The following is a 14,741-nucleotide window of genomic DNA, read 5'->3' as shown; positions in this document are numbered from 1 at the left end:
GATGATGTTCTTAAAATTTACCTTGCTAGATAGTAGGGTCTTCTGAGTTTGTTTCAGGCTCATTTAAATTCACGCAACAGAATTGTCAATATATGATGCCCTGAGGAGGTTGTGCTTCAGACTGCTCACTGCAGAATCTGACATTGATTAGGACTGAGAGGGATTGACTGGCCCAAGGCCTAATAGCTGGCTTCTATAGCTAAGGGAAAACTAGAACCAGTCTACCCATTCCTTGTCCAGTAGCTTAACCACTACACTGTGGTTCATGACTATAGCAATGTATGCATTAACATATGGAAATAATATAGTGTACTGTCCTAGGAAAGTGCCCTGAACATAATTATCTAAAATCAAGTCTTCAGGGCATCCAGAAAGGAGGACAGGTTGGTGAAGTTCCTTCTTAAGATTTCTGTTTCAGCATTGCCACAGAGAATTGGTAATCTTGCATCATTCTTCTTAAATGTTCCTGGAAATGTTATGTTATGGAAAACTGAGAGGGCAGGAGAAATTGTTTGTCCCCACAAAGACTGGGGGTGAATATAGATGTTTTACTGGATTTAAAGAAAGAGTTGTTGGAAGAAAAATGCTATGTATTGAAACCACAAAAGTTCTCATTTGGAATGATAACACAGAGGTGTTTTTCCCAGTAATTTGCGCATTGGTTATCTTAGTTGTTTTACAGTCAAGGAGAGGTTTCTTGGGTGACACCAGGCACTCAGTTCAGCTTGAAATAATTTTGCAGACTAAGGAAATGATAAGAGTGTCTGCTTTTTTTTCTCCTAATGCTTTCATACGCATTAATGTTTTATGCCTATGAAAGCATAACTGTCTTTAAATAATAACTAAGATGCCGGATCTTCATTGGCAGCTTTGATCATTGCAGAATTGTTAGGATATTTCACAGCTAAAATTTGACATATGCATATCTAAAATATCTTTAATGGTGATTGTAGAATGAGATATATTTTTACATCTGAGCACTTTCAATGTAAAATGAAATGAGCATTCAAGCAAAGAATAAATACACAGGAGCAGAATAGCACGTAAAAACTATTCTTTATATATTTCAGCCAGACTCTCAAGGAAAAGTTCTAGTATTAGTCAAGTAATGAATCCAAGAAAACTGAGAGTACTTATGAAATGAGGCAGGAGTATTGTATCATTCTGAAGTTCTAGCAAAACATTCTGTCATAGATGCAGAATTTGGGTATTTGACATTGATGGTGGCTTGCTATATTTTTTAAGCAGCATAGCAACCTAACAAAAACAAGAATGAATTCACATTTGTTGAATCAGTGTTTTAATTCAAACCTAAAGTTTAATTGTTGATAGAAAGAAATGCCAGTTCAGCCAAGCCAAATTACCTGAGTCATTGAAATGTTCCTTCCTAATAGCAGATTGAGAGAATTAGGAACCTATAGTGGTGCTACTGTAAGCATTAAATGTTGCACAAGTGCTCCTTTATACTATTTCCTTGTTTTCGTTTAACTAAACCATTCAGAAACTTCTAATTAGGCGTGCCTCAAAATACATGGGGATTACTTTACTAGAGAAATTCAGTTCCCAAATTTCTCATACTTCTTGTGCCACAAAATACTGTAGTTTACTTATTTTGACAGAGTAAATTTGTGCTAGAAGAAACAGGTTTTGCATGAGTTTTGAACATTGACTGTGCTATTTTTGGAAATGCTTATCTTATCTCCAGCTCTACAGAAACATATGTAGAGTTTAATCTTTCACCAACTTTTTATTGTTTATGCACCATTTGAGAGCTGATAGTGATTGATCTTTTCAGAATGTTTTACACAAAACCTTAGGGGAGACTTGGAGGTCCTTCCTTCCTTAACCCCTTCTTGATGCACATAATTCCTTTCTTTTTAATTGTGTGTGTGTGTGTGTGTGTGTGTATGTACGTATAGATAGATAGATAGATAGATAGATAGATAGATAGATAGATAGATAAAATTTTTGCTTTTATGAAAAAATGTAAGAAGTATGTTTATACTTCAGTATGCATACTGAATAGTTGATCTGTACTTTCATGTGTACATTAACTGGAAACAGATGCTAATTGTTTTTCTTTCTTTGGCCCAGCAACTAGAAGAGGCAGCCGCTCGAGCGTCAGAAGAAGAGACAAAACGTCTGCAGACTCAAGTAGAATTACAAGATCGATTCAGTCTTGAACTGGAGAGAGAAAAAATGGTACGTCAGCAAAAGAATGGGCTAACTCTGACGTGGTTTCTTTAATGATATATTTACAGCATGTACATGTTTGGACAAAAAGGAAAAGCTGCAAACTTTCTTCTTCTCTCTTATGGAAATAGGCAGCACTGCTTTTCCCGAAGCATTCATTCATTTCTTGTTTTCTAGGTAAGACAGCAAATGGAAGAACAGGTTGCTCAGAAATCATCTGAGCTTGAGCAGTACTTACTGAGAGTCAAAGAACTTGAGGAAATGTATAATCAGCTACAGGAAGCTTTGGAGGATGAGAAACAAGCCCGTCAAGATGAGGAAACTGTCAGGAGACTTCAAGCCAGGTCAGAGTGTAATTTGATAGAATTGGATGCTAAAGCTGGCAGTCATTTATGTTCCAGAAGGAAGGATGGCAGAGACTATAGAAACTGTAGACTCCCTAAGTAACCTAACTATCATTGCAATAGTGGCGGATATCTGTAGCTTGGGTGTAGGATGAGAGTGAAGTTCCGTTTTCCGAACTTGTGGGTTGGTTTCCGAACATTTTGTTCGGAAATGTTCAGAAACCAACCCACAAACTGGGAGAACGAAAGTTCACCCCTAAATATCATTCTTACATTTAAAAAGAATTCTCTGTCCTTGAATCATTCTGAAGGATTGTTTCCCTCTTTCTGCTTCTCAGAATATTACAGTACCACAGAGATGTAAACAAAATATGTCATGTGGAGTTGTTTGTAGACTGAAAAGTAAGTTGAAGCAAATGTATGAAGCACATTTAACTGAAGTATTGGTAGTCCTTGACTTATGACTCTTCATTTAACCATGGTTCAAAGTTACAACAGCCTTGGAAAAGGGCTTACCACCCATCCTCGAAGTTATGAATATCTTATCTCCTCAATGTTCACGTGTACACGTGTAATTCAGATGCTTGGCATCTGGCTTGCATTTATGACAGTCGCAGAATCATATGGTCCAGGGGTGGGTTCTAAATTTTTTTACTACCAGTTCGTTGGGCGTGGCTTATTTTGTGGGCATGGCTTGGTGCGGGTGGGTAATGTGATTGGGTGGGTGTGGCCAATTTTTTTTTATTTTACTTTTAAAAGCATTTTTTCTACAACCTTAAGAGGTTGCCAAAAAAAAAAAATGCTTTTAGGAGCCTCTGACGATCAGGCAACTCAGCTGGGATCACCAGAGGCTTTTAAAGGCATTTTTTTCCCCTACAACCTCTTTGGCCGAAGAGATTGCAGAAAAAAATGCTTTCAGAAGCCTCTGATGATCCCAGCTAAGCTGCATGATCATCAGAGGCTTTTTTTTTTTACTTTTAAAAGCATATTTTCCACCGAAGAGGTTGTAGAAAAAATGCTTTTAAAAGTAAAAAAAAAAGCCTCTGATGAGGTGGGTGGGGTAAGCGACCGGCGACCGGGCCGGGGACCGGTTCTGGGGCGTGTCCAGCAAAGTTATTACCAGTTCTCCGAACTACTACAAATTTTTACTACCAGTTCTTGCGAACTGGTGCGAACCGGGAGCAACCCACCATTGATATGGTCACAATTGCGATTTATGAACTTCCCAGATGACTTCTGACAAGCAAAGTCAATTGGGGAAGCTGAATTCATTTAACCGCATGATTTGCTTAATGACCATGGCAAACCTCATAAAGTTGGGTCCAGTTGCATAATGACTTGGTTTATGACCACATTGTTTAGCAACCGAACTTCTGGTCCCATCTGTGGTCATAAGAACTATATGCAGATCAGGGGTGAAATGCTACCGGTTCGCACCGGTTCAGGTGAACCGGTAGTAAAAAAACGCTACCAGTTTAAATGAACCGGTATTTCCGACGATCAGCTGTGCCGCGCGATTTACATTCACTAGAAAGCAGGAAATCCTGCTTTCTAGCGAATCTAAATCGCGCGGCATAGCTATTCCCCCCCTCGCTGTTTTACTTACCTTCTTAAGCCTCCTTTTTCCATGCAAAGCGCGCACTACTCATACGCACACAGTTTGTGTTTGGTGCGCACTGCATATGCGCGCTCAGGGAACTGGTGGCAAATCTTGGAGGAATTCACCACTGATGCAAATGCTAAATGGCGTAATGAAAAAGGAAAAACCATACCATATATGTGGGATGCTTTCATTTCTGAATGTGGTATCTTGATGGACTTGAAGCACGAAAACGAGCAATTTCCGTGGAATTGTTTTAGGTTATGTTTTCTTAACTATTCAATTCATGTGGGAAAGGCATACATGTTGTGTCAGTCCTGAATTAATAGTTACTTAATTTTTTTTTAGACTGCTAGAAGAAGAGACAACGAAAAGAGCAGATTTGGAAAAGTGGCACTTAGAGCAGCAACAGGCCATTCAGGTGACTGAGGCAGAAAAGCAAGAGTTGGAAAACCAGAGGAAAATGAAGGAACATGCTCTACAGGTCGCCATGCAGCAGTTGGAAGAATTGGAATTAGAGAGGAAGCAAGCCTTTGAACAATATGAGGTGAGCTAGTGTAACCTTCCTAGGATTATACAAAGTATATGAAGGGACACTTTGCAAAATATATTAATATGCCTGAAACATTCTTCCTTGAAGGGTGAAGGCAATTGTATTCCTCAGAAGGCTCAGTGTGGATGCTGTAAAACTTTCCCAACTCATCTCCATAAGCATGTGTGCACAACAGCTTGTCGTCAGTCACCTAAATGTGTTCAAGTGTTGGTAACAGGGCTATCTAAGTCATTTGATTTATACCGTCTTTAAGACACAAGACTGCAGAGTCTTTGACCACTTCACAGAGTTGAATCATTTCTTATTGGGCATTTATGTTTGTACAGTATACACAGACATAATAATAGACTTCAACTGAAAATTATCTATGAAGAATTACCAGGATAAAATATTGTACCAGTTTGGTACAATAATAAAATGAGCAGTGATGGATCAAAGATAATTGTAACTCAAAGCCATATCAGGGATAGATTTAGGAAGTTGATAAAACTTGGAAAAGTTATCTTTGCTAAGAAACCATGCCTATAGGGATACACAGCATAGTTATGTCCTGGTAACTTATGGGTAACTTAGAGGCAGCTAAGATTAGCTTTGGACACTGTGAATACATGCTTTACAAATGTTTGCAACTGTATAGTCCTTCATGTGCTGACCTTGGCTTGATCCCTGCCCACATCCAGTTAAAGTCCAGCCTTTTGTAATCTTGTGGATTACAAAGGTGTTCTTTTTGTGCTGTTTTGAGAATCTCTGTTGAAAAAAAATGTTTCTGTATAATGTTGGTGTTAATTCTGTTTCAGGAGGTAAAGAAGAAATTGGAAGTAGCAGCAAGCAAAACTAAAAGTTGGAAAGATAGAGTAGCTCATCATGAGGGATTAATTCGATTGATTGAACCAGGTAGGAAACAACCCTTTATTTTGTGAATCAGTATTCATGCTGTTATTTTTATCTTAAATAACCCATTATGGTTTCCAAGAAGTCTGAATATTACTGAGTCAGTCTAGGCTGCACTTCCCGTTTAGTGTGTCCTATTGTCTGGAGAAACATAGCTGAACCAAATTCCGAGTAGAAGAAAGGAAGTCAATGCAAACACTGCCAGCTGAGGTTTTTAGGTGCCTTCAAGTCAAATTTCTCATTAGCCTCATGACATAAAACTCTGTTGGCCTTTGCTCTTTTTTTTTTTTTTAATTTGATTTATATGCCGCCCTTCTCCGGAGACTCAGGGCGGCTTACAATGCGTTAAGCTCTTGAGGTTTATTTACAACATTTATGTTATATTGATTATTCTGCCTTTATTTATTATTGTCCAATTATAAGTGCTCAATAAGAGATGCATTTATGTTGTAACCAGGATATAATAATGTATATAGGTCTATCTCCTTTCCCCTTTATGGAAGCTGAACTTCTGAAGGATATTTCTTATGGTTTATCTTGAAATAACAATGAAGTTCAGTTTCAGGTTTTTAATGGAATTCAACCAAGCAAATATGTGTTAATCAACCACTGAGTTAATCTACTGTATAAAGAATATAAGCTTCTGGTTCAACAGGAAATTTTCAGACAAGGGAATTATGTTATTGTAGATGGCATTGAAATGCAATGTGAACATTATTGTCTGTAATTATAATTTATCAGAAAAGATAATGAAATGCTCTTCAGAGCAGCTTTGATATGTCACCACTACTAAATGTTTTAGTAGTTGTTTTAAATTTAAATTAAGGTGCTGAGAATAAATACTTTCCATAGGGTAGATCACAATGTGAAATTGAAAATGGACAGCATGAAAATATTGTATTGACAGTGATTTATCATAACATAGAAAGCTGATCAATCAAAAGATATTTTTATATCCAGAAGATAGCTGAGCAATCAATTTAGATATGTCACTTATATGTATTTTTGCATTCAACATGATTCATGGGTTCCCAAGTGGCCTCAGTGGTACCAGCTAGCTAACTTTATCAATGGCTCAACAACCATTCTTCCTGAGCAAGATAGTCTAGCTACATGTTTAAAACTATTTGATTATACTATTGTAATGATTTATATATGAGTGTCTCTGAAGGTTTCTTGGAACCCTCACTTGATGCAGATAACACCATCAAAGGTTTAACCTGCATAGGCAGACTTTGAATGAGGTATATTTAATGTCTAATTGAAGCTGTTAGTTTTGCTTGCAGAGCCCTAAATGACATGGAATTCCAAATATGAAGGCTTCTCTGTCCCTACTTGTGTCACAGGAACTTTAGAAGGAAGTCATCTCAGTTAAACTTTATTAAGGAAAGTGCATTATACAGTAAAGGAGAGAGAGGAGTCAAGCTAGACATACTTCTTTTGGTGGTGCTTTTGATTTTAATTCTCAAACTTCCATAGTAATAAAATTGGTAGCGGCAGTATGATATTTTTGGTACCAAGTCAAAATGTATTAATTTGAAAATTCAGGTGTCCCTGAACCATTTTATTAATATTATTTGGTTTATTTATAATATATTCATTTTATTGGTTTATTTCAAACCATTTTGTTATACATAAGGATGTATATTTAAATAAAAATATTTTTATTTAAATGCTTTTGATTGGGCGCATTTTTAATATATTTTTCCCAGCTATATTCTCACATGACCAATCATAAGGCAAAGTTAGAACTAGATTTTGATGCAAGTAATACATTAGGTTTAAATTACTAAATCTAAAATATTATGTCTTATAGGTTCCAAAAATTCCTATTTGATTACTAATTGGGGACCGGCGGCCTTCACTGAAGCTGAACTTGAGCAAAGAGAGAAGAGTTGGAAAGGGAAAAGGGGCACTTCTGATTAGCAAACGTGGCTGAAATACAATTGGTGGCCGCATAGAGCAGAAATTTGATAATTAAATAAAATATTGTTATACCAATTTATTGCATATACTTCACGCTAGCTCAAGATACTTAAAAAAATTTGAATACAAAATACAAGTTCTACCGCACGACATGAATTATAACAGAATTTCTGAGAGAGCTAAATAAAAGTTTACATAAACTGTCTGAATAATTGTGTGCGGTTTATGAAAATGTGAATGTTGTAATTTGAAGTGTGTTCTTTTGAAATTTGGAATTGGACAAGTTGAATGAACTAGAACACATTGGGAATATAGTGAGCTTTTTTTACATATATTGTTAACCTAAGTTGATTAGAAAACGATGAATTTACCTACTTACTTTTATAACTGGGGCAATAAAAGCTTATGTGAACAGTAGGAAGATTGTTATCCTTGGTAAATCCAGGCCAAAGATACATGGAGAAACAGCAATTTGGACCATTATGTCAGTGTATTAGTGGCACAGTGTATTAGTGTGTGAGTGAAATACTTTCCCCATATAAATACAGAATATATTCTCAAGTAAATAATCCTGTAGTTTGAAAGGGAGAAAAAGAAAGAAAAATTGAACACCTCACAGCCTCCTTTTGATTTTTTTATCATTACACTAATAGCCTGAAGACAACAGATAGCTGAATATCATTTTTGATTTTGTTGAGAGATGGTTAGCATCCTGATCCAGAAATTTATAGTCTAATCTTGGCCATATGAACATATTTCTTCTGTGAAAGTATGCATAGGGTTATCCATAGTGTCAACCAATTGATTACAACCGATTCAAATTAATAGTCTATCCTTGCTCACTAAATTTCCTTGATTTCGTATATAGTCCAAATACAACTAATAATTGCTAAATTATTTTGCAGGTAAATGTAGCATTAATATATTAGACTTAAAAGTAATGAAGTGTATTATCAGTTGATTCTCTGTAGCTCAATTATTTCCGAAATAAAATATTACTTTGAAAAAGATAAGCTAATCAATTGTGGAAGTCATTAGGAGAATCATGCAAATGCTGTCAAATAAGTGCCCATTCATTTAATTAAAAATTATGGAACTCTCATATAAGTTGAGTTGAAATTAGGAAAATGTGCAGCATGAATAATATTGACTGAGTTGGAAACTTCAAAATTTGGGCCTTTTTAAGAGAAAAAGCTATTTGGTAAAAGATAGGTAGGCAAAACTCATCTCAAACATCCCAAACTTCCCAGGAGGAAGAAATCTTGGATTATTTGTTTTTGTTTTTAAACTGTGTTGTGGTTTTATTAGTGAGATTTGGTGGGTTTTTTTTTTTTTTGGTAAAAATTGTGTAGAAAGGTAAGATACGAAACAGTGAAATAACTTTCAAAATAAGAAATGAGCAACTATAGATGAATTACAATAGTATTAGCTTCTTTGTGTAGTTTCTTTTTTTAGGAGTGATATTGCATCAGTTCACGGAACTGCCTTGATTCTGGTCACTTGAAGCAATGATACCACTTTATATCAATGGAAAAACTATTGGCTTAGCTTTGGGGTCTCCACAAAGAATGGAAATAGGCCACTTCACATTGATGGAAATAATTTCTGTATATGCAAAATTAGCCTGTCAGAATTGACATCTGGAAGTTGGACTTTTTTATGGAGCTACATCAAAGGGAGGCATCATTGAAGGTCATCAAAGTGAAGCATCAAATTGAGGCTTTGTACAAATCTTCATTTTTATTTTGTTGTGTTTTTGTAACTGAAAAGTGTTTATAAAATAACTTCAACCTGTTTAATGAGTATTGTAGTTTAATACTAAGTTTTCTTAAATGTGTAGTTACTGTACAGTAATCATGACTTTTTATGCTGTTGATATATAAACATTGTAGTTGGATAAGAACCAACAATGCTGTACTAGGAGTGTTGTATTCTGGTACATCCTGAGAAACCAGTTGAGATATATTTATAATATCAAAACTACCAAATTATTACTGTTAATTTACATTAGTTAAGCTATTTGTTGTGCTAATTACTGTTGGACCAAATTAAGAAACTGCCAGTTTTTCATGTGTTCCATTTTGTTTTTGCTTTAGTATTTGTTAAAATAAATAAGAAAACTTTAGTATTTGAACATTTATTCCATTTTATGTTGGCTTTGGACAGAATGGGTTATTAAATGCAAATTTAAAGTTTTTTTTCCTGTTACAGCCACGCTTTCTCTTTCTTTATGATACTTAATATTCTTGCAGGAAAGGGATGCCTGACAGCATAGGCTAATATGCTGTTTCCCCCAAAATAAGACATCCCCTGATAATAAGCCCAATCGGGCTTTTGAACACATGGCAATAAGCGCTTATTTCAGGATTCAAAAAAATATAAGACGGGGTCTTATTTTCGGGGAAACACGGTACTCGGCAGGAAAATATTTATTTTTGATGATGCCTTTCTCTACAGCTTTTGGTAAAAGTAAGTTGTATGACTTACGAAGCCATTATAGAGTTTAACACTTCCCCTTTCTTGCTTAAACCCCTACCAAATATCCTCCTAACGATAACCCCCCCCAAAAAAAAACAAAGAGGGGGAAATCAGCTTTAAAAAGTATGCCTTTTGGAGTAACTTCACTACTGTGAATAACTCAGCCCTGTATACTATGGATTCCCATGATCTCAGTCCTTAATTCACAGAGGCGTTTTGTAGAGAATGATATCAGGTAGATGGAGAACGTATGAAAACTATGCGAGGAGACGGGGTTTTTTGTCATTATTATGGTTGTGATTTACAGAGATTCTTCCTTCCCCACAACCACCTAGACCGGAGTCAGCAACCTGTATCTCTGGAGCCAAATGTGGCTCTTTCACCCCTCTGCTGCGGCTCCCTGTCACTCAAAATATGCGGGACAACCACCAATGTGTGACACCTGCCGGCATGCGATTTATTGAGTTTTTCAACCCCCAATAGGCCAACCATGGATAAATCCAAGAAAAGTTTCAGAAGAAAACAACATTTAATTCAACGACACATGCTAGCTTTGTGGCCGCTCAAGAAATAGTCAGGCACGGGAAGGGTTTTGTGGCTCCCGGAGTTTTCTTTTCTGTGGGAAACAGGTCCAAATGGCTCTTTGAGTGTTTAAGATTGCAGACCCCTGACCTAGACTTTGGTCAAATGTCTTAATTCTTCTGAGCAGCGAAATGCTCATTAACAGAGCATATTCTTTGTAGTTGGAACATAGCGAAATGATTTCAGGAAATGGATCTGTAGTTAAAACTGCCATGTGTTGAAGATAAGCCTGAGCTAGAGTACCATTCTCACTCAATTTTAGGCCAATTTTATGATAGGGCTCAACACTCTCACCCTTCAAATTCGCAGGGCCTTTAGCTCCATTTGATTTTATTGTTCCATTTGTCCTACTTTTAATCAAATAAGATTTGCTGAGCTCAATGTGAGTCATCTTGATTATGTCTTACTCAGAAAGGGGATGTGGCTCTTTAGTGAGCCCTTTCGGCATGTCAGTTCTACAAAAATCACATCAAATGACCTCATGCTTTGCTAGGTATTGTGCGTATTAGTTCATTCTACTACAAATTTGAGTCTTATTTTATATATTTGTAGAAAATATATATATGACTTTACTGCCCCCTAGTGGTGTTTTCTAAAGTGGACCGCACAGACCAAAACTTACAATTGAAACACGTCAGTGGAATGCAATCTAGTAGAATTAATATGTGAGAGAATCACTTGACATAGAATCGGTTTTCTAAGCATGAAAAAGATGGGGTTGAAAAACAAAAGATTCTTTTCTAGACCTCCTTATGCATATGATTATTTTATTGATTTGCTTTTACAATCTAAGTGCCGGTATTATAATTTTCAAAAGAAATGGAATAAGAATACCACAAAAAGAAAGTTTAAAAGAATAACAAATGATATAGATACTATAGATACTATACCATTTGTTATTCTTTTAAATTTTAGATACTATAAAGATTTAATGAATTGTCAAAATATCTGAGATAAGCCACAAATCTAAAATATGCTGCCAATATATTCTAATATACAATTAGAAGCTTGAAGTACTGTAAGACATAACCAGTTTCTAAATAAATCATGTATCTGTTGAACTTTAAAAATATTTGGTTAAAATAATTAAAATCAATAAGAGGAAAAAACTATAGGTAGTCCTCAAGTTATGATGACAATTGAGCCCAAAATATCTGTTGCTAAGTGAGACAGTTGTTAACTGAATTTTGATGCATTTTTCAACCTTTCCTGCCACAATTGTTAAGTGAATCTGTGAAATTATTAGGTTATTAATGGTTGTTAAGTGAATCTGGCTTCCCCACTGACTTTGCTTGTCAGAAGGTTGCAACTGTCAGGTATTAATCACTTGCCAAATATCTGAATTTTAATCACATGACCATGGGGATCATGCAATAGTCACAAGTCTGAAAAATGGTCATAAATCACTTTTTTTCAGTGCTGTTGTAACTTTGAGCGCTTACTAAATACTGGAAATAGTTGTAAGTTGAGGACTACCTGTATGGATAATATGGATAAATGAATAAAGTACTGCAGACAATGTGTGTGTAGATTATTTTTCAAAATATAAACTCTCAAATTCAAATTTTAGCACAATTCCATGTACAGAATTGCAGTTGTAACTACAATTGGAATTAAAATTTTAATTCCAAATAATATTGTATTATATATCAAACTTACTTTTGAAATATGAAGTTATTCTAGACATTGAAGCATCTTCCCACAATTTGGTTAACCATTCTTCCATAGAGAGGATCAAAGATCTTTTCCAATAAAAAACATATAACACCTTTGCAGTTCTTAACATATATAATACCAGTTCAGCACACTTTGAAAAAAAAATGTATGATTTAGTGAAGCTTATTCAGGATGAATTGGAATTGTGAGTGTGAAAATAGCATTATGCCTTCCTTGATTTTCATAACCTGAGTAGCACACATGATTTTCTAAATTGACCAATTCCAGTCTGTTTTAATTCATTGAAGTTTAAGATACCAATGCATAAGAGTTTTATTTAATTTTTCACTGTGTTGTGCTTTTCCATTCTAACTTCTAACTTTCTGTATTCCTATTGTAATTCTGCTTTTGGACTTTCAGTTTTCTTTTTCAGCATGGCAATACACGCAACTAGATGTCTCAGAAGCTTTAATCTACCAATTTCATAAATACCATTAGTAATCCAAAAGCTCCTCAGCTCTTCCACAGTAGCATATTGAGTGCCCTTTGATCAGAGAGATCCATCATCTGGGACTATATTGTTAATTACTTTATATTATCTACGTTGTTTTCTTGATAAAATACAAGAGTGGTTTATCCTTGTCTTCTGCATACATGAAATGATGCCTTTGCCATTGTCAGTAAAGTGATGAACTGCCTCCAGCATCTTCCTATATTGCTGTTGACTAATTTAGGTGTGTAGTTGATTTATTTGGGCAGCTAGGATGACCTTCATACCTTGGTTGACCCTGCAGAGATTACAGGTAGTCCTTGATTTACAACAATTTACTTAGTGACCGCTTGAAGTTACAATGGCACTGAAAAAAAGTGACTTATGACCATTTTTCAGACTTATGATTGTTGCAGCATCCCCATGGTCACGTGATTTACATTAGGATGCTTGACAACTGACTCACATTTATGATGGTTGCAGTGTCCTTGGGTCACGTGATCATCTTTTACAACCTTCTTGACACGCGAAGTCAATGGGGAAACCAGATTCACTTAACAACCGGAAGCCATATTAGGCCGGAAGCTTCAATGCTGCCACCTCCTCATGTGTGGGAAAGTAGGAGGGGGGATTTAAGAGAGGGGGTTAGTAGACATAATAGCATTCTTCCTGCCGGTCAAGGTCAGGGCGATCCAGCATCTGGAGAAGGAGTGGTCAGGGGCTCGATTGAGATGGAACGGACGTTGATTGGAGCATGTGATTGACTAGGGGGAAAGGGGATGGTTTTGGGAGCTTTGACTTACTGAAGGAAAACCCGGGCTTTTCAGATTCGGGTTTTCCCAGACGTGCCAGTTTGCCTATTCTAGTAAAGAGAACTTTGGAAAAATGTTTGTTCCGCGTCTTTACTTGGAGTTGGGGGTTTTCTGGAACGCTGACACGGGATACTAATTTAACAACTGCAGGGATTCACTTAACAAATGAGGTAAGAAAAATTGTAAAGTGGGGCAAAGCTCACTTAACAAATTTCTCAGCAACATAAATTTTCGTTGTAAGTTGAGGACTACCAGTATATACTTTTGACATACCGTCCCACCATCTTTCATCACCCCTCTTAGGAACACCCTCTGCTCCACAATGAGGCACCGTAGCAGGACTTGGATATCTATGTAAGGCAGTTTTACTAAAATATTTTAAAGTTTTATGTTAAACTCTAAATGGAAAAACTAAAAGTGCAATTCTATATGAATGTCTACTTAAACAACAACATCAATAAATCTATACAATCAAATGATAATTTGGCATAGGACTGGGTGAAACTCTGTGACAGACTAGTTCTGACATAATTCTTCAGATAATCTTGTTTTAAGAAGATTACAAATTTATGTGGTAAGGGCTGCATCACAGGAATTGTTTTTCAGTGGTTTAATTCTGGGAAATAATAATAGAAGTAGTCATACCTGAATATCATCCTGTTGTGTACTTGAGGATAATAAGCTAAAACATTTAGGAGAAAGAACCAGTTTGGTGTAGCAGTTAAAGGCACTAGGTTAAAATAATGGGAGATTCCTAGGCTGGTCTTAGCTATGATTAGCTTAGCTGGATTACTTTGGGCAGTCACTCCTCAGTCCTAGGAGGTGACAATGGGAAAAAAATGCTTCTGAAAATGTTGCCAAGTAAAAGGCAGGGACTTTTTGTCCAAGCAGCTACTAAAAATCAAGATTGACTAAAGGGGGGAAAAAAAAGATTAAAGGTAGCATGCATGACTGCAACTTTGGCCTCATCCAGACAAAAGAGTGAATCATCTTTAGTTTAAATAAGACCTGGAAATATCAGGCAAGCCTCTTGCCAAGAATGAAGGGTCAGAATTGCTAAAATTGCTCTTTTGTGTAGGTGGCATCATATATTGATTGTACCTGTGTATGTGTGAGACCCAATCCTCAGAATTTGAGGGGGGGAGAGAAATTATTTGGAAATTTCACCTCTGCCTCTTATTGCTGTTGCCACATCATTACCACAAATCCAGAGGCT

The 14,741-nt window shown here is 36.1% G+C and overlaps 1 protein-coding gene across 1 annotated transcript in view; it reads left to right on the top strand.

The window, feature by feature from the left end:
- SWAP70 (switching B cell complex subunit SWAP70) overlaps nucleotides 1-9,641 on the top strand; it is a 34,809-nt gene extending 25,168 nt beyond the window's left edge. The window contains exons 8-12 of the mRNA XM_034417070.3: nucleotides 2,095-2,202; nucleotides 2,371-2,537; nucleotides 4,486-4,684; nucleotides 5,488-5,584; nucleotides 7,398-9,641. Of these exons, the coding sequence (XP_034272961.2) occupies nucleotides 2,095-2,202; nucleotides 2,371-2,537; nucleotides 4,486-4,684; nucleotides 5,488-5,584; nucleotides 7,398-7,507 (681 nt within the window). The 3' untranslated portion in view covers nucleotides 7,508-9,641. The remainder of the gene's footprint in view (nucleotides 1-2,094; nucleotides 2,203-2,370; nucleotides 2,538-4,485; nucleotides 4,685-5,487; nucleotides 5,585-7,397) is intronic.
- Nucleotides 9,642-14,741: the final 5,100 nt, after the last annotated feature.

Source organism: Pantherophis guttatus, chromosome 1 (genome assembly GCF_059756535.1).
Source record: "Pantherophis guttatus breed Tessera chromosome 1, ASM5975653v1, whole genome shotgun sequence".
In the NCBI taxonomy this organism is placed as follows: Eukaryota; Metazoa; Chordata; class Lepidosauria; order Squamata; family Colubridae; genus Pantherophis; species Pantherophis guttatus.
The sequence above is the reverse complement of the archived record's forward strand: the minus strand, read 5'-3'. Positions and strand labels throughout refer to the sequence as shown.